At 38.9% G+C, this 19,876-nt stretch overlaps 1 protein-coding gene across 1 annotated transcript in view; it reads left to right on the forward strand.

The window, feature by feature from the left end:
* The window catches only part of ITGA9 (integrin subunit alpha 9), a 218,071-nt gene that overhangs the window by 134,406 nt on the left and 63,789 nt on the right, over positions 1–19,876 (forward strand). Inside the window, exon 18 of the mRNA XM_021546471.4 lies at positions 527–677. Coding sequence (XP_021402146.3) covers positions 527–677 — 151 coding nt within the window. The remainder of the gene's footprint in view (positions 1–526; positions 678–19,876) is intronic.

Raw genomic sequence — 19,876 nt, forward strand, 5'->3', positions numbered from 1 at the left:
TAGTCACATTAAGTGGCAATTTGTTGCAATTTCCACACATTTTTTAATTCACATCAGTTTCTGGATTTTATTTGAGTCTGTTTTCGATTTTTTTCCCATCCATAGCATAAATCTAAGAAGACTTTTCAGAGAGTTGCTAGAATAAGTCTGAATTATTGAGAGACAAACTAAAGTAGCTTGTGTATTTGAATGTAGGCATAATATCTTGCAGCTGTTGCATTTCCCCTGCATGATTACATTACAGTTTTCAACTAATTTATTATCACACAAAGTAGGGCATGTGAAATAGCTTCATGTGGGAATCATGGGGTTTTCCTACAGTCTCAAAATACAGTGTCAGAACTCTGAGTTTGGAGCTGTTCATTCCTAGTATGACCCTCTGCACTATGCAGTGCAGTGCATTCCTGAACTTCTGAATGCTGAGCTTTTAAACAGTTGAGTTGTGACATATCTGTAGCAGAAGAAAGCAGGATCACAGTGTGAAAGTTGATCAGAGTTAAACCAATGTAACTGTTTTTGCCTACAGTGTTGATGACAGAACTGCCTACCTGGCCCTGGGAGCAGTGAGGAACATCTCACTTAACATTTTCATCTCCAACACTGGTGATGATGCCTATGACACCAATGTTTTCTTCAATTTTTCTGGAGAGCTCTTCTTCATCAAAATGTGGCAAAAGGTAAGAAAGGCAAATCTCACTGCAAGCAAGATTCTTAACATTAAGCCAATTCAATTACAAATTAAGGATGGACTAGAGGATGGCCTAGTCCACACCGCTGAGACATTTAGTTGATTTTGGTAATGCTAGACTTTAATTCCTTTCAGGCTCTTTAATGAGATTCTTTTTCTTTTATGGATTGGGAGTGTATAAATTACATCTTCTTTATTTTTGTAGAAGACATATGCCTGTTATTTGTGGTGTACCAATGAAAAAAGGAAGACAGTTTGAGGTATTAAGAGGTAGAGGGAGACTGGTTGGAAGTACCAGGTACCAAATGGCACTGAAATACAAAGTGTAAGTTTTGTTTGAGTGGTGCCACACTGCACCCAGCAGTCCTGATTTTCTCTTGACCTAGGCTTCTAGACTTACTCCTTGTTGAAATCAAGATCCAAGGCTTGTTCTTTGTTCATATGTGCAACTTTGGGTTGTGGCCAGGATCCAAGCAGTCAAGAATGCTTTTAATTTCATCCACATGGAGTCAAGTGAATATTTTGAGTTTTAGTCTCTTTTCATTTAGATAGAAATAATTGGATGTTATGATTAGCAGGGGTTCATTTAGAAATAAAGGTGTTGTAATGAATCAAGCTTTTTGCAAACTGATAGCTGTGAAAGCTTTTGGGTGTGAGTGATGTGACAATAATTGTGCAAAATGATAACTGTATGATTGTGACAACATTCTCTGTTTGTTCCTGCTTTCACCATTGTTTGTTTCTCCCCTAGAGCTTTGCTTTGCAAGCCATAAGAGCAATATTAATAACAGCAATACAACTATTGCAAAGTTCATTATTAACTTGGTCCACTGAACCAATGAAATTTTGCCATTATTTGTCATATTTTATGATAAGTTTAAATTATTATAAACCTCTTAAATTATCTCACTGCATAATAAAAAAACATATTTTTAAATGCATGTTAATTCTCTTAGTGTTCAGTTTTGACTAAACAGTTGGAAGCCTCAATGAGTTGTCTTTTTATTATAAACTTTATTTTCAGACATTATGTGCTGAAAGTGTGCAACTTATTAGGAGGGAAAGGGCAGGGGATAAACTAGAAATGCCTATGCCAATGTACAACTTCTCCATAGTGAAAGTTTTATGGGAAGACTTTCAGGGTCTGGCCCAGTTCTCATTGACGTCAGTTAGAGGGTTTCCATTCCTTTCTACTAGAAAAGAAACAAAGCTCGATACTTGTTCTTTTAAAAGATTGTTGTCATCTTTTTTCTTTTTTGCATATTTTGCACATACCAAGTAACTGGAACACTAATTGCCTTCATCATTTTCCTTGGCCAACACTGTGAGGAAAGAAGCTGATGTGTTGTTTCCAGTGATATTTCACCTTCAGCTGGGGTTTGTAGAAGACTTGAAAACATCTGTGCTTAGTGCTGGATAGAAGGAGTATTTTCTGGAAGCAGCTAACCTTGTAGTATTATCTCACTACTCAGTGTATTTTCTTCTAATAGAAGCTAGTATTTCTTTAAAAAAAGTACTGCAAATATCTTCCTCAAGTCTTGCAAACAGCATCAAAATATAATCTGCTATTATTCCTGCTGTTCCACTGTTCTTGTGATTAATTTCATAGGGTTTGGGTTTTTTTTTCTGATATTTATTTCATTATTTCAGTAACAGTTTTGGAAAACCAAGTTACAGGATTATGTTAGGCTATTTTCCTTTGTCTTATTCAGCTTTTGCTTTCAGTCAAACTAATATATCATTGGCCTCATGATTTTTCAGCTGAGAAACTAGATAATGACCTCATAACCTCAATTACAGGGTTATATTTTCCCTAAGCTCTTTGACAATGCGGGTTTTTTTTGGAGTAAAATATCAGTTTCCACGTCTCATAGCCTACTTTCATCCTTTGACATCTATGCAGACTTTTTTCCTTGTTGAATATTGTCCAAGCAAAAATCCAGAACATAAAGCCAGAATAAAAAAAGACAGCACTTAGAGTTTTTCCTTAGTGGAGCAATTTTGGAATCAAAAGAGCTTTATGTGGTGGGAAGCATTGAGTATCACCTGCCTTTTAATGAATAGTGCTAAAGTGAAATTCACTGAGATCTTTCATGTGTTTGCTTTATTGTTTCTCTGCAAGGTGACTCTAGGAATGATGATCACGTAGTAGGCTTTTTTAAGTGTCTCTGGAGTCTGTTCAAGATGCTGTAATTTTCCTGTGTGTTTTTCCTATGACTCCACTAGGGACATTTGTAGTGAATCCAGTTTGTAATGAATCCAGCAGTTTTGTTTCTTTCTGTGAATTGGTAACAATGAGACCTGACAGTGCAAAAGTTTAGTGCTGTTTTTTTCTCTACAGAATTCTTGAGACAAAATGCCACATCTTGTGTTTAAAAAGCAATGGGGTGGCCTAGTTAGGGATGATGATGGTACTGTTCCCTGAAGAGTCTGAGTAAGCTAGCCCCTCTTCCCTTCCTGAAGGTTGAGATTTCATGAGACTTTGTAAATAGAGATACCACCTAAAGATCAGTTGTCCACTGGAATAATTTCACCAGGAAAGTGGTGGATTCCCCAGTGCTGGACACTTTTAAGATTCAGCTGGACAGGGTGCTGGGCCATCTTGTTTAGACTGTGCTTTTTCCAAGAAAGGTTGGATGAGATGGTCTTTGAGGTTCCTTCCAACCTGATATTCCAGGCTTTGCCGTAGCTCTGCAAGTTGAAAAAGCATTTCCTGATTATTTAGGAGACTCCACCTATTCCACTGTCTGTTTTTTTCCTATTATGTTGCAGCCAGTCCTCTCTATTTCATGGATGAAACCCAGCCTTTTCTTTACATGGCTCCTGACAGACAATTCTTCTCTGAAGAGGCACAATATGTGGCATGGGCTGACTTCTTATTCCTGCGTGGTCCTATCGATACAATTCCTGTGCAACAATTCAAGATCTCACTCTATGAGATAGGGGTTTTTTACAGGTGCATGGAGTACAGCACTGCAGTAAATTTCAAAATGTGTCCACTGAGAAAAGTGTTACTTTTGAAATAGGTGTTCTTGAAAAGACAATAGAGAGCAAGAAAGGCACTTCACCTGCGTGCTTGGATTTTTTCTTTGCTGTGTTGGCAAAGAAATCTTGGTCCCCTCTTCTTTGTAGAGTAGATTTTAAAATACTTTTTTCTTAATCTGAAAATCTATTGTTCCTTAATTTTGATTCAGCTTTAGGAAAGCATTCTATTTCAGAGTCTGAAAAATCCACTTAGCAGAGCTGGTACAACTTTCCTATCAAAGAATGCAGTGTTGCAGTGTGCTGAGTCTGGAAAAAGAATACAAAACTATTGCTACTAATTTCTACACCATTTTGCTTCTACTGGAATTACCTTCTGGCTTATGTTGTTTTGCTGAAGATGCATGTCAGCAATAGGCACTTTGCTAACCATTGTTGGCTGCTGCTCAGTGCAGAGGGATATTTTCAGTACAGTTGCAGAAATAGCACTATAAGCTTGCTGGCAATGGCAGTAAATGTGTAGGGCAGAGCCATGTCTCTATTAAATGAGCTCAGCTATGGCTTGAGATTTTATGGCAATAGTATAAATCCAGCACATTTACCACAGTAACAGTAAAAGAGTGATAATGTATAGCATTAACCTCTCACTGTTCTGCAAGGGCTGACATGAATCTCTCAGCTAACCCAGCTTTGGTTTTGGAGAGAGTAGGTCAGGAGATTCCATTGCTGAACCATTCCCTGATGTAGGTTGTTCCTACATTTCAGACAGGCTTCCAGTATCCAAAGCCAGCTATGTGTAACATTCCTGCTGCTTCTTACAACAGCTTTTGCCAAACAATAGGTGAGTGATGTTGGCAGGGCCAGACCAGGGCAGGGTTAACAGTGAGATTATGGCTTCTTTGGATGCAGTAGTTGCCCATGATTCCTTTGTGAGCATGTACCTGAAACACTAGTGTGGAGTATGAATATTGCTGATAACTACAGTCATGCTGCTTATGTGCTCTGGGGTTTTGCTTCTGATGAATAATGCAATCCTCTCTACGTTACCAGGGAGATCATGCAATTTGGATATGAACTCACTCCTCTTCCTCACTCCCAGAGCTCTTGCTGGCATCTCTTGACTAGGATTGCCCAGGAGGGCTGCAGATGAAGGCAGAGTTTAACTTTTTCCAAATTGGAATTCTCTTGCACCAGATTCCCACACTGATCAAACTGTCAGGGTCTTCAGTGTGGCATGGAGAGGATAGGACACAAAAAAACCAAAGATATATGCTCCCTTTTGGGCTACTGGAAGAAAATTTAGGTCCTGGGTATTCATTATCTCTGTTTCTCTAGCAGTTGCTGCCCCTTCTGGTTGATGCCTTTTTCTGAGCTCTAAATCATGGTTAGGTGATAAAATGCAGCTAACTTTTTAAAGGATCCCCAAGTGCACAAGATCCTGAAATGTGCTGAAGATACACTCATGACATAAAGTGAGTACAGTTTTGTAAGTTTAGCAAATTATCATAATTTATAAGAATTCCCAGTTAGAGACACAAGTGATGAGGTAATCCCCCCTTTTGGTTCAACCCTCTTTTTAAACCCCCCTTCCTCGTTAGTTGTTTATGGGAAAGTGGCGCTTGACCTTGGTTCTCAGGAGAATCAAAAATGGGATTGGGACCTAGGAATGTGTTTTGTCTTTCCATCTAACAGACCAGGTTAAATACTAGCTACAAATCTAGTTATACAATAATAGGCTACAGAACTACAAGTATGTGTGAAGAATATATAAAAGCAAAAATCAGTTTGGCATCAGAATCTTCTCTCAGACAAGTTAATATGATCTGTCTCAATTCTCATCCAACTTGTTAGCAGAAACTTTTTAAAGCTTGCTAGCAGAAATCTTTAATTTGATAAGTAAGCGTTCTGATTTAATCCAGCTGATTTTGCATGTAGTATGTTCAACCAGCTCCTGTAAACCACTTTGACACAGGATCAGAGGAAAGTGTTGCCAAGTAGTGTGGAAGCTCTGACCCCTTGAGCAAGTGCATCTGGAAGATTGCCCAAGCCATATATCACTAACATGAAGAGATTTGAACCCTTTGCCAGGAAAGCAAAAGCTTTTATTGCCAGGGCTTGGGAATATGAGTAGCGTGACAGTAGTCATGCCATATGTTGCTTCTCTGTTTTTGCAAATGGAATGGTCAACTATTGCTCCAGAGTGCACAAAAATGTTTTATATCCCTGGGGTAAAATTGTCCATTTCCTTAACTGGGAAGAAAAAACTTGTGCAGCTCAAGCTACCAGACTTCATTGTTTATTTTAATTTTCTTTTTCTGTGAATGCTCAATGAAACCCACAACTTTTCTGCTTCCCTAGGGATAAGTAAAGAGCAGTGCTTTTTCAGGTCAGGGGCTGTAAGTGTTATGTAATATACCCCTACTCACAGTAGGCAGGAATTGAAGGCTTCACTGTTGATCCAAACTTTCCACTTGGGATTCATGTATCATTCCTACTATCAGGGAATGAGCACTGTAGATTTGGTTTATTCATGTAGTTAGTAGCAATTTGAGAGATATTGATATTTGGGGCATATATGAGGTTTGTATATATAGAGATATAAATACAGATATATAGATTTATAAATAATTTTTTATTACTTTCATTTTTTTTTCCCAAAAATTAACTGAATTAATAGAAATTAATATAATGAAAAATACCCAAGTCTTTTGGGATAATTCTGATTGGAAGTGGTTTAGAAGCTGTGATTTTATAGGACATTCAATATTGTTCTGCTTAGTGGTGGAAGAACCTGTGTGATTTTGATTGTTACATACATTGAGAAGTTTTATGCTGATCAGGTGGGGCTCTGCTTTGGGTCACACAGTGTAGAAAGTGTTTGTCCTGGAAGTAGCTCATAATGATTTTTCATTTGACTGTTTATGTTGGACGTCTTTTGCAACTTTGATGAATCTATAATCATATATATATATATATATATATATATATATGTATAATGGCTTTGAGGAATAGCCTGGGATGCTTTGTGTGTCTTAAATTATTAAGGGAGATTTTATGTGATTGCCTAATTCTGCCCTTCTCACAGGTCAGCCAGGGGAATGATTTTCTAAAGGAAGAACAGCTGTGTATATTAATACAGTTGTGTGAGATGTACTTTTTGTAGGGGTTTAGAAGGCAGTCTGTGCTATATCAAAGACCATTTACAGTGAATCCTGACCCACCTGCTGTTGTACATCATCATACTGAAAAGATGTACCATGCAATGTGGCATTTCTCCATGTCTAGGCATCAGCAGAAGTCCTGGTTTCCATCAAAGTAAGGTAGGGAAAATGAAAGTCAAAGCAGTTAACTTAGGAGACATCTTTAAGGAGGTGGAGAAGGGCTTCATGAGACACAGGCAGTAGCTGTTCACCCCATTTCAGTCTCTGAGTGGCCCATAGCTCACCAGCCAAGCTCCTTCTCCTTGCACAGAGCTGGGAGCCAGCAGTACCTAGTCATGGGAGAGGGCTTTGGCAAAGCTGCCTCTGTTGAGATCCAGCCACCCCTATCTAGACTATTATTTTGATAAATTGTATTACTAGGAGAAAGATAAAAACCCTTCATAGAGGATAGAGCCCATTATACAGTGAACTCAATATACTTATCTTGGATATGCTTATTTAAAGGTTATGCTGTCCCTATGGATCCCAAAGATCACCAGTGACTTTCCTGTCCCAGTCTCTCACTTCATTATCATGTTTTGCTCTTAAACTCAGTGGACAAAGACTTGCCAGTGTTTGAGGTGAAACATTTATGGGACAGGGTTCATCTCCTATGTTCTTAGGATGAGGCTTAAAATTGTCTGAACTTTGACATCCTCTACAAAAGACCTAAATAAGAATTAATTTGCACAGCTTTCAGTAGCTTTCATTACTGCAAGAAATAGGGGGTTATTTTTGTTGTTATTTGAAGCCATAAGTCAGTTCTGTTTCGGCAGGAGTTTCTGTTGGTCACTTTTCTAATAGGCATCTGTAATGCTGTCAGAAGATAAATGACATCCCTGGTGTAAAAGTCAATAAAATTGTAAACAAAAATATATATCTTTACAATATATAAAAAACGTTTATATTATATGGATAATATGCATGTGTATATATATATTTATACTTTTTTGCATTGCTTAGTCCTTTAGAATGTTGTAGTCATGTTCTTTTGTAGTGGCTGGAAGTAGTGCCAATTGTTCTCTTTCACCTAGTTGTTTAGTTTTCTCCTGTGAAGCTGATAGGATAAAACCCAAACTCTCTTTAATCTTATTAAGCACAAGTCATGATCATGTGACATACTTCAGGTATAGCCTCTCTGAAGTCAATGACAATGCTGCTGTAGAAAGACTAAAAAAACAGCTGCACAGTCAAAAACATGAGTAAGGTTGTGAAAAGTTTTTAGCTGAAAATCAAAGTGCAGCTTACAAAATCACAAACTTTCCTGTCAGTGGGTTTTATATCTATGTTCCTGTTAGCAGAAGCAGGAATGTTAACCCCATCTGAAGGAGGCCCCATATCTAGTTTTGGTTTGTGGTTTTTGGGTTTTTTTGGGGGAGCTTCCTGTCGTATTTCATGAAAACCATAGGCATTAAGCACATCAGGGAGGAAGAGTGAGAAGTGTTTCAGCTGGCTTAGTTGCAGTCTCTGGGGGTGAGCAGGAGACTGCCTCTTCACTGTGGAACCCCCAGCAAGGCAAGCTGCAGGGGATGCTGAGCCAGCCACATTCCTAGATGGCAGCTCTTTTGCAGCCTACCTTTGGGAGGAGGCCAGAAATCCTGCACTTGAGTTTTGGCCACAACAATCTGCAGACACAGTGAATTCCACTTAGCAAGGGAAAAGGAGAAGTACACTGAAAAAATGCTTGATAAAGTAGTGTGGTACATCTTAAAGCCTTATAAGTGATCTGCTAAGCTTTTTATTTTAAAGAGATTAAAGTATATTTTAAATAAACCTGTTTCAATATCCAAGTGCAGTAGGTAATGGGTTATACCTTTGCAGTTCATCAGTGTCCCTAGGTTTCAAGGTACTCATGATGTTGAAGGGTTTTTGGGGAAGATATCCTAATGCACAGTGTCTGAGTTTCTGAGAGAAAGACCAAAATCTCCAAACCTACATGTGTTTCAAGGAGGCATTTCCTGGGATTTGAGGTTTGGCTTTCATTGTTGGGGAATTTTATGTTGAGCTAAGATTTACAAATTCCAGGAAAATGTCCAGTGCTAAGATCATTATCATTGTTATTACCTAAATGTTATTCTTTACACTTGAAAATTATTACTGGTGAAGTATGGAAAGGACAGAAGGGTAGGGAAAGGCTTGATTTTATTGATTGTATTTCCTCTGTATTGTATTGTATGTGGGTTTAATTGTGAGATTGGGGGAGGTGTATTAAATTATTTTTGAGGATTTTAGTTTACTTTTTCAAACTTTGTGTAGTTGATGATACTTGAATTTATTTTCTAAACTCATTATGAATTTAGGCATTTTATTGTAACACTAAGAGTCAATAGCTGTGTTGCAGCTGAATACAGCAGTATTCATTATAATTGAAGCCTTACACACAGAAGTTCGTCTCACTGTATATCTGGGCATATATTATGCATACTTTCACAAGTACCACTAGAAAAAAGAATTGTCTAATTTATTTGATTTCTGCCTTTTTTTTCCTGCTTTTATTCTTTGGAGCAGCATGTTTTAAAAATATGTTTTTATTGTCAAATAAAAATGTGTATAACTATTGGATTTGCACGGTAGAAGGGAGGGCTATAGGAGCGGCTTCTCAGAGAAGCTGCTGGAAGCTTTCCCCATTGCCAGTGTCAGCTGACTCCATGACAGACCTGCTGCTGGTCAAGGCCAAGATAATCTGAGATGGTAGTAACACATCTGTGATAAGATACTTAAGCAGGAAAAAAGTTTTCACACGGAAGTAATTGTGGCCAGATAAGAGTGAAAACATGCAAGAGGAGCAACTCTGCAGACACCAAGGTGAGTGGAGAAGGAGGACAAGAAGTGCTCCAGATGCCAGAGCTGCGATTTTCCTGCAGCCTGTGGTGAAGCAGCTGTGCCCCTGCAGCCCATGGAGGAGACCTACACTGGAGCAGGTGGATGCCCAAATGGCTGTGACCTCATAGGAAACCCATGTTTGGGCACTCTCCTGCCAGGGATCTGCAGACCCATGGAGAAAGGAGCCCACACTAGAGCAGGACTTTTGACCCTGGGGGTACCCACAATTATAGCAGATGGTTTGAAGGACTGCACACAGTGGAAGGCACCCATGCTGGAGCAGTTAGTGAAGAAGTGTAGCCCATTAGAAGGACTCATGTTGGACAAGTTCATAGAGAACGTTCTCCTGTAGGAGGAACCCCATCCTGTAGCAGGGTAAGGACTTCTTTCCCTGAGCAGGATGCCTTGAGAGTCTAACTAGAACAGAGGCTAGACAGAGCTAAAGGAATAAAGTAGGTATTTATTAAAAAGGCCTTCAAAAGATACACCTTGGGCAGTACAAGAGCCCAGCCATGGCTACAACCAAGATGGACAACAGGGCAGACATTTTCACTCTTTTTTAAGTTTTGGTCCATTTACGTATTGGGGTTGATTATCCAATTACAGCTTCAAGTTATGAAATCCCATCCTCCCAGATTGCTCTCCTCAATTTGCTGTTTATACTTTTTGGGCCTGAAGCTGCAATGGTGTCTTTGGTTCTTGGGCTGGAAAAGGATTGTTTTGTCTAACTAAACTGTGAAGAGAACTTGCTAACACTTTATATGAAGTTCAGAATTATACACTAATGCAGTACAGAATCTGGAAAATATGAAAGCTAAAACTTAAGGCATGAAACAGGACACAACAGCAGAAACTCCTATTCCCCATCTCCCCGTGCTACCCAGAGAGCAGGATCTTGAGCCCAACAAGGAGGGAAGGGTAGAGGGAAAGCTTTTTCGAGATTTGTTTTACTTCTCATTGTCCTTCTCCAATTTTGATTTGTAATAAATTCAACTGATTTCCCCACTCAATAATTTCCCCAAGTTGAGTCTGTTTTGCCAGTGATGGTTAATGAGTGATCTTTCCTAGTTCTTATTCAGCACATGAACCTTATGTTGTATTTTCTCTCCCTTGCCCAGTTGAGGAGGGTAATGATATAGTGTCTTTGGTGGGCACCTGGCATCCAGTCAGGATCAAAACCAGAGTATTTCTCTGTAATAATTCAAAACCAATATCTGTGTTAATAGTACATGCATACAATTTAATAGTGTGAAATACATATACATGAGAGCATATGTATACATATATATACATGGGAAGTGAGATGAAGGAAAGCTTACCCCAGAGCCCTTTTTTCTCCCAATGATTTCCTTGTTTTTGGAGAGCATGGACTCATACACACAAGAATGCACTCATATTACTAAGTTTATCATAATAATCCTATGCATAGATAATGAGGAAATTATGAAGATTAAAAAAATACATGTTCATCCACATTTCCTTTAAATAAAAGTGTAATCAAATGCAATCCACTTGACAGATTGCAACAGCATATTTATTTTGGATATACATGTCAGGGTATGAAAAATACAGGAATAGTGTATAATTCTGCACATTCTTTTTCTTGAGTCTTAAGTTTTCTAGATAATTGGATTATGTCTGGATAGGCATTTAATCAAGCATTTTTTCTGCAGTTTTATAGAGAAAAGCCTTTTTGTGGGAATAGTACAATCTCAGTTACTTCTGAATTTAGCTGAATGTGTGTCAGAGATACTTTGTTTACTAGTTCTTATGATTGCTTTTAAAATATATCACTGTGGAATCAAACTGATTTTTCCCTTAGTTTTCATTTTACTGTATTTTTGTGTATGGAACTTGGAGGACACGGTTTAGCACATAGAAGTTGCCTTATCCTTGATACTATATTGGCGTATTTGCTAGCGAGTGCAATGTTTTTAAACAGCATGTCTTCAAAGTTTTATGAACAAAGGTTTTGTCTTGGCAAACTGATAGTACATTACTAAGTAGGCACCTTTTTGTCGTGCTTTGGTTTATGTGGATGATGAATTTTTCCATTCTGTACTTAAATATCCATTTTCTTGGTGGTGAATGGTGGCACATCCTGTTGGTGGCCAGTCATTAGAGGTGTTCCCCAGATCTCAATACTGGGACCAGTCCTGTTCAGTATGATGATCTGGATGAGGGGATCAAGTGCACCCTCAGTAAGTTTGTGGATGACACCAGATTAGGAGGGAGTGTTGATCTGCTGAAAAGTAGGAAGGCTTTGCATAGGGTTCTGGACAGGCTGGATTGATGGGCTGAGAGCAATAATATGAGGTTCAACAAGGCCAAGATCCAAGTCCTGCACTTGGATCACAACAACCCCATGCATTACTACAGGCTGGGGGAAGAGTTGCTGGGAAACTGCCCAGAGGAAAATGAGCAGTGATTTGACAGCATCTGAACATGATCCAGTGTTTGCTCAGATGGCCAAGAACGGCATCCTGAGTTATCCTGGGAATAATGTGTCCAGCAGGACCAGGAAAGTGATTGTTCTCCTGTACTCAGCATTGCTGAGGCCACATCTCAAATCGTGTGTCCATTTCTGGGCACCTCATTACAAGAAAGGGCATGTCCAGAGAAGGGTAACAAAGCTGTCTGAAGGGTCTGGAGCACATTTTATAAGAAGTGGCTGAGGAGCTGTGGTTGTTTAGTTTGGAGAAAAGGAGTCTCAGGGATGACCCTATTACACTCTACAGCTACCGGGAAGGAGGTGAATGTTGGACTCTTCTCTCAGGAAACCAACAACGGGATGGGAGGAAATGGCCTCAAGCTGTGCCAGAGAAGGTTCAGGTTGGACATCAGGAAGAATTTCTTTACAGTTGTTAAACATTAGAATGGACAGCGTAGGGAGATGGTAGAATGACCATCCCTGCAGATGTTCAAGAAAAAACTGGATGTGGTACTTAGTGCCATGGTCTAGTCAAACCATGTAGTTTTTGACCAAAGGTTGGACTTGATTATATCAGAGGTCTTTCTCAACCTTAATGGTTCTATGATGCTATGATTCTAAGTGCTTTCCATAGTGGAGAAATATGTATCTGTACATTAACACATATGGGAATGAGTCATAGAGTCAAGCCTGGCCAAACAGCATACTTGAAATGTGGCCATCCTCATAGTGAATAAGGGTCAGCTGACCTAACAGCTCTATGGAGGTGATGTATCTTGGTGATGTTTCCTGTATTGTTTTCTTCAAAAAATTATGTTCAGCAGTTCTCAGCAAGAAGGGAAGAGAAATATTTAGCTGGCGTAGTACAGTGAAAGTCAATGTAAGTCTCTAATTGGTCTGTTAAAATGAAAGTGTGGCAGCAAAGGAGGTGGAACTTCTCACTGTGGCACCAGATGCCCATTTCTCCTTACAGTTTCACCGTTGTATCAAAAGCCTTTGTGGGGTCCCCTGGCTAGCTCTGGACCCCAGCTTTGCTGACAAGGACAAAAGCAAAAGATAAAAGGTGCTCTTCTTCTCGGGACGAACGTCCCACAACTTTATTGTGGAACACCTCCAGGGGAAAGAGAGAGTCTGGGAGGGATATAGTAGCATCCAGGAAAAAAGATCTGGAAAGGAGACATCCACAAAAAGAAAGAGGTTGAGGGTCTTGTGGTGTGAAATTTTAAACCCGGGGGAAGGAGGGGCAGAGGAAGGGGGACCACAGCCAATGGGATACTGATGGGAGGGGTGAGGGCAGGAACTGACCCAGGGTAAGACCACCACCACAGGACCTTAGAGGAGGAGGGACAAACCATGTGATACAAACAAACCACTTAGTGCAATATAAAAACTACTCAGTGCAAAATTCCAATCACCCAGTGCAAAATAATAACTAAATAAACTACTCATTGCAGCACAAAATTTCACCACCTGCCCTGCACATCTCTTAAAAGATAGGAGGAACAAAAACATGATTGGTTTTGTTGACTATTCCTGAAGATTGTTTTGGGGCTTAATCACTTGAGCTGAATGAACAATTTATGCTGCTTCTTCAGCTTCTGAGGGTGCTGTACTTAAAAAATTTGCTGCAATAGCTTTTCACCAGTTAAGGTAAAAGTTTATGAGTGAGAGAGAATTAGAAGTATCTAGTAAATAGAAATGTTTTTTTCTTCCCTTTTTACTCAAATATTTGCTGTGTTGGCCAGGATCAGTCAGCTATCTGTAAAATAGGTTCCATCCAGGGATGAGAAGGAAGAGGTGAAAGGCATTAATTAATCATACAGAAATAGCTGTTTTCTCAAAATAAGGAGCAAATCCAAGATATTCCAAGCCAGGATTGCTGGGTTTCAAGGTGCGATGTGCCTACAGCATTACTAGTGACATCATGGAATAGGACAGGAAATTTCTCCCTAATGCCAAAGGAAACTTCATTTTTCCCTCTAGTTCTTTTTATAAACAACTGTTGAGGTTCCCCAACCCCCTTTCAAGTTTATTTTCTGGTAATGAATCAAAGGATCAATTTATTAGTATACAGATCCAGATGCCCAACTGCCCCATATCTTCATATGTGGATTTGGCTGTGTGAATGTCAGCATATTCAGGTATGTAGTTTTGCTAGCTCATTAAGCATTGTGATGGTGATGGCAATTGGTGAAACAGCAGTTCACAGAATTTATAATGTGTGGCATTCATATTTCTTGATGTGGTTTGTTAGGGGAATATCTATGTGTTGAAAATAAAGGAAAACCTTCAGTCTCTGTGACATCTTTAAAACAGACCTTTACAGTACATACAAAATATGCTTTTATTCCATTTTATAATTTGATGTGATATCCAATATTCTTTAATCATTGCATTCAAGAGGTTAGATAAATGCTAGTTTCATTACAAGGTCTAGATGAAGAAGTCTGTATTGAGTCTATAACTCCCTCTCTGTAATATTTTTTCTAACAGGTAATGATTAATAGTAATTTTCACATTATAGTTGCTATTGATGCTGGTTTATCATTTACTTGGCCTTCATGTCATTCACATTGTTACTTGCATTCCACCTGTGTTTGGAAATTATTTACAAGAGAATAAATATCTGAAGCTTGAGATCCAGAGCTGTTATGTTAAAAGAGTAAAGCCATCTTAATTTCTTTCCATCGTGAACATCCTTTTCCTGCTTTTGAGTGATTCTGTCACCCACTTTGCTTTGGCAAGTGGAGAGCTATACACAGAAGAATTTCTGACCACAAGGTGCTTGTTTGAAGTGCCAAGTAAACTATTTCTGTAAAGTGAAACAAAACTCCTAAGATTTTCACTCTGAGAGGAGAAATTCCTTGAAATGCACATGAAAATATTTCCTGGACCAATGACTGCTTTTTGAGCTATGGCCACCTTTGCTAATTACTGCAGTCTATCTTCAGAGTTACTATCAGTAACAGGATGATTTTTTCCCCAGCTTGCAATGTATACCCACTGTTTCTGAGAGGTGCTGTGGTCTTCCCAGGTGTCCTGGTGCCACCACTGAGTACTCTCTCCACTGCCTAAGAAGCTGGCCTCAGAGAAGCAGTGCATCTGTGCTTCTCCCCTGTCCAGTCCCTGGGTTGTGCAGTACTGAGAGTTGGGTACTTATGGCAGTGGTTTTTTGAAGGCTTTGTGCATTTGGAACTCCTGAAACAGATGAGCAAAAGAAGAAAAACCAAACCCCCAAAAGTGCAGGCTCACTTTATGAGATGCTGAGATTTCCAAGCAGAAGTGAATTCCTGTTGCCTTTGGCATTGGCTGTGGACTGGAGTTGGGGAAGGTCTGTGCCTGACAAGGTCCAGCCCAGAAACACGGAGGAAATACTGTCTGCTCAGTTACCAGAGAATACTACTGACAGAGATGCAAAGCAGACATCAGACTGCAGTTATCTGAAGAAAAGAGAGGCGTGAAGGTCTTTTGAGGACGATAACCAGGGCAAATTCTATGACATATCTGAGGTAGATCAGACACAACATTTCAGTGATTTCAGATGATCTTGAATTCATGCATAGTGCCAGTGAGTTCCCAGTCAGGAGTACCAATAATCCTCTTTGTGTTCTTGCAGTTTTAAAATATCATACAAAGCACTATTTTAGAGGTAAGTGTGGTATCTGTGGAATTTTGTATTAGAATAACTAAGCTGTATGCACATGAGGGGGCCTCCAAGATTAAATTACCCTGAGCTGTACTTGTTGTCAGCCATAAGGAAACTCAGTCAGAGCCAGACCTTTTATTTGAAAAAAATCCTTAGCATTTTATGAGCTCAGTCATCCCTAATTGCACTACATATATAGATGATTTTGATGCACATTCTTTTGTACCTCAATTGCTGTGGAAAGAAAGTACATTAGTATGTTCAGGAGGTGGCTGTTAATTGGAGTCCTTGAAACCTAAGTGAAGGTATTTAGAGAACTGTGAGACAGGGAGATATAAGTAGGAGCAAAATAAAAATTTTGCTTTCCAAACCCTAGAGAAACTCTTGAGTTGCTGATAGTACACCAGAAGGGCTTAGACCAAGATCATGAAGAGTGATTTGAAGGAAGTATTTCAAACATCATCACAGAGATGAGTCTTTATTTTAGGTTCCTGACATGTTTGTTCTACCCAGCTTTGCAAGCCACGTGTGTAGGATGCAGATTAACAGCTGTGAACAGAGATATGTTTTGTGATATCTCCCAAAAGTAAGAAGTTCTTAAAATGCAGGTCATGTCTATATAATTATCCTGTTGTGTGGAACAAAACATCCAGATGTTCATCTAAATTGTCATTTGGGAAAGTATCCTTTCTCACAAAAAGTTCACATTGAAATTACTGAGCAAATGTATGCCTTTTAGTCAGGGTCTGTGAGGAGAATAAAAAATGGTACAAATTTTGCAAATTTTCCCAGTGCCCAGTGTAAGCCTCTACCTTTGGTGCAGGTCAGAGAATTTCTAAATAGATAGTGATAAAATCTATATGCCAGAAAGGATATAGTAGGTAGATGCATCATACCTAACTTTTGAGACTCAGCATAGCATGAGGTGGACAGTGCAAGTAGCCCTCTCTTGTGGTATTTTCTTAGGAAATTTATTTTAAGACTTCTTGGATGAGGATGCTATTCATGATCCTCTGTGGTGTTAAGTGCATTGGTTCACAGACAAGCACTGTAGAACAAGAAAACAAATAACAACAAGGAAAGCAGTAACAAGAGTGTGTGCTCTGACAAAAGATGCAAGGTTCCTCGGAATTCACTCTTGTTATTCTGCTTTTGTATCCTTTGGAAAACAAGCAGCATCACAAGAAAAAATCTGAACAATTTAAATAAATTTTCAACATCTTCAAAACAGGAGTGTTCTGCCAACAACACAAGAATTCCAGGACATTTTCTCATCAGTTCCGGAATATATGCACTAGTAACCAAGATTTGCGAGGAGGATTTTTTCAGTTTAAATAATAACAATAAAAAAAGACCTTTAGTTTGAGTATAGCTAAGGAAAGAGAAATGTAAACTACTGGCAAATGTATTTTCTAGCAACTTGAGGTTTTTTCCCTTTTAAAAAATATACAGATTATTTTAATATTTTCTTAATTAAGTTTCAATGCCTTTCATTGGTGGTTTTAATCAAAAGTTCCTTAGGAAATAACAGGTACTTAGAAGAGTTTTTTAAAAGTATGATGTAAACTCTGGCACAGATAGTCAGCAGTATTCAGCTCAATACATAAATTACCTTAAGTTCAGAAATTAATATAACTTTCTATTGAGAGCCACACCTGACATATGCTTTTCACATGTTTAGTATTGTTCTGTTGCATCTCCTTACTGACACTGCAGATGCAGTATCTACTCATAGGTTGTGTGCTTAGAAAAGCAAAGAGCTAGAAGATCATTTATGAGTGTTAGAATAGTTGAATTCACACCTTCTCTGCGAGAACACTGGTGAGTGCAAAATAACACAAATGACCTGTACTTATAGGAATTTTTGCTTTTGCTGAGTCATAATGTGGTAGAAGAGTTACCAGATAGATAAAAGCATGATATTGGAGTACCAGTGTTGAAGGGCAGTTAATGGGATGTGGAAGATTAAGGAGATATTTTAGGCAAGGAACTTGCAACCAGTCATGGGTGGAGATGAGTGGGGAGAAGGTTGAGGAAGTGATGACTGAATTGGTCAAGGTCAACATAAGTTCAGAGAAGTTATTCTACCTTTGGGGAAGAAATGCATGATGCTAAGGGTGAGAAAACTAAAAACCAGTTCATATAATCATATGAACTGCCAGATCAAGCTCAGGAAGATTGGAGGGTTTCAGTTGGACATAAGTGAGGGTCAGGACCATAAATGGTCAGGTTGTATTCACTAGCCAGTAAGTCATGCCATACCAAATGTGCAAAAATGGAAAAAACCCATATGGGGTCTAATTTGAAAATGGTAAGTCAAGATGAGGCTGAGGAAGTTTCAATATCTTGAACTTGTGTGTTTCATTGCTCATATTATAATGATGAGGAACTTTTTTTTTCTGTGATAAAGAACTTTGACAAACAGACTGTGATCCAGACTGAGCTTCGTATTTCTCATAATCAGGTCAACATTTGTGATGAAGTAATAATACAGTAATTTGACTAATTATCTGACTATTTATCTGCTTGACTAAGAGTATGTAACACTCTGAAATGTTTCAGAAAGGAAGAAGTTTTCCAGATAAAGTTTCACACTGTCTTGTTGGAAGAGAAACAACCAACCCTTTTTGCGACGTTTTCTATGCAAACTAAGAACTGCTATGAAGCTCATGCAGTAAGCTGAGTTTTTCAAATGGGTTGTATAGTCATAGAGTAGCATTGCTCAATAAAAGCATGCCCTAACATCAGCAAGAAGTGGTATCTGCAGTTTCTGTTAGCCCTGAGTTGCACTGCTGTTCCCTATTTGTAAGATAAGACAGCCTCCTGGCACAGTGTGAAAATCGAGCTTAGAGAGCTGACCACCATAGGAAAACACATAAAGAAACTATTTTCTCTCCTTCCAGAACAGCACACTGAAATTGAAGTCTGTAGCTAAGCAGTGAAGGAAAACGAAAATATTTACTCATTAGCTGAGCCTTCTCCATCTTAATCACAGAGCAAACCAAGGAGTCCACAGGAAAAGTTTTCTGGTAGCCTTTAATTTATAAATTTGTGGGAGGCTGAACCAATATGATGAAGCCAAACTCATTTCTGCTGTTTCCTAGCATTGAAAAGTTTTATTGTGCACCACTACTAGAAACACTCAAGTTGGAAGGGACTCATAGGGATCACTAAATCCAGATCCCTGCTCCTCATAGGACTCCCTATTTAAACCATATAACCTAGAGCATTGCTCAGACAAGTTTGGTGCCCTGACCACTTTCCTGGAGAACATGTTGCTGATTGACCACCCTCTCAGGGAATAACCTTTTCACACTCTCCACTCTGAACTTCAGTAATGTTGTATTAATGTTAATCATTAAACTGGACAGTACGCTAATGAAGCCAGAAAGTTATTCAAGCAAATTTTCCTGCATTCATTAAACTTTTCCAAGCAACAATAAGGAAAACCAGTGAATTCAATGTTATCTTGTCATTTCCTTTTACAGTCAATAAAACCATGGGCATCTGCCTGCCACCTGTCTGGTCTGTAAAGGTATCAATGTGCAAAATAAAGAAGGAGTGCTCTTCTTCCGTTATCAGTATGAGGATTCTCTCAATTGTCCTGGTCTTTGACATCTCTGAAGGGATATGGCCTTGAGGAGAGGAGACAGTTTCTTGTGTCTGTCTGGTCACTGTCACCATACTGGACAGCTATGTACTTAGAAACCCCTCTTGACAGAACACAGGCTAGGCATTGATGGAAGAGAGTTCATCATTTGCCCCATTTAGCAAGGGACATTTGAATGACCCAGAATGAAGAATGTTTTCAGAGCAAACAGATGTGTAATTTTTCATTTGGTTATGCAGCTGCTCAGACTATGTGTTCTCTCAATCACTCTCATAGAACTGGAGAACCTTCCAGATTCCTGAGAGGAAAACGCTAGTGAAAGGGATGCTTTGTCCATAAAGCACTTGTTTTTCTATTTTGTGTTTGTTTTAGAGGAGAAAATCTAACACATATGTGAATGGTAGGTCCATACTACTGAAGCTAGATATTTGATTTGCTAAGCAGTGCCATCTTTCGTATTTCCAGAAATGGAAGGCTACAAAATATTGCAAGGAAG

The sequence above is a fragment of the Lonchura striata genome, chromosome 2, assembly GCF_050655825.1.
Source record: "Lonchura striata isolate lonStrDom1 chromosome 2, ASM5065582v1, whole genome shotgun sequence".
Lineage (NCBI taxonomy): Eukaryota > Metazoa > Chordata > Aves > Passeriformes > Estrildidae > Lonchura > Lonchura striata.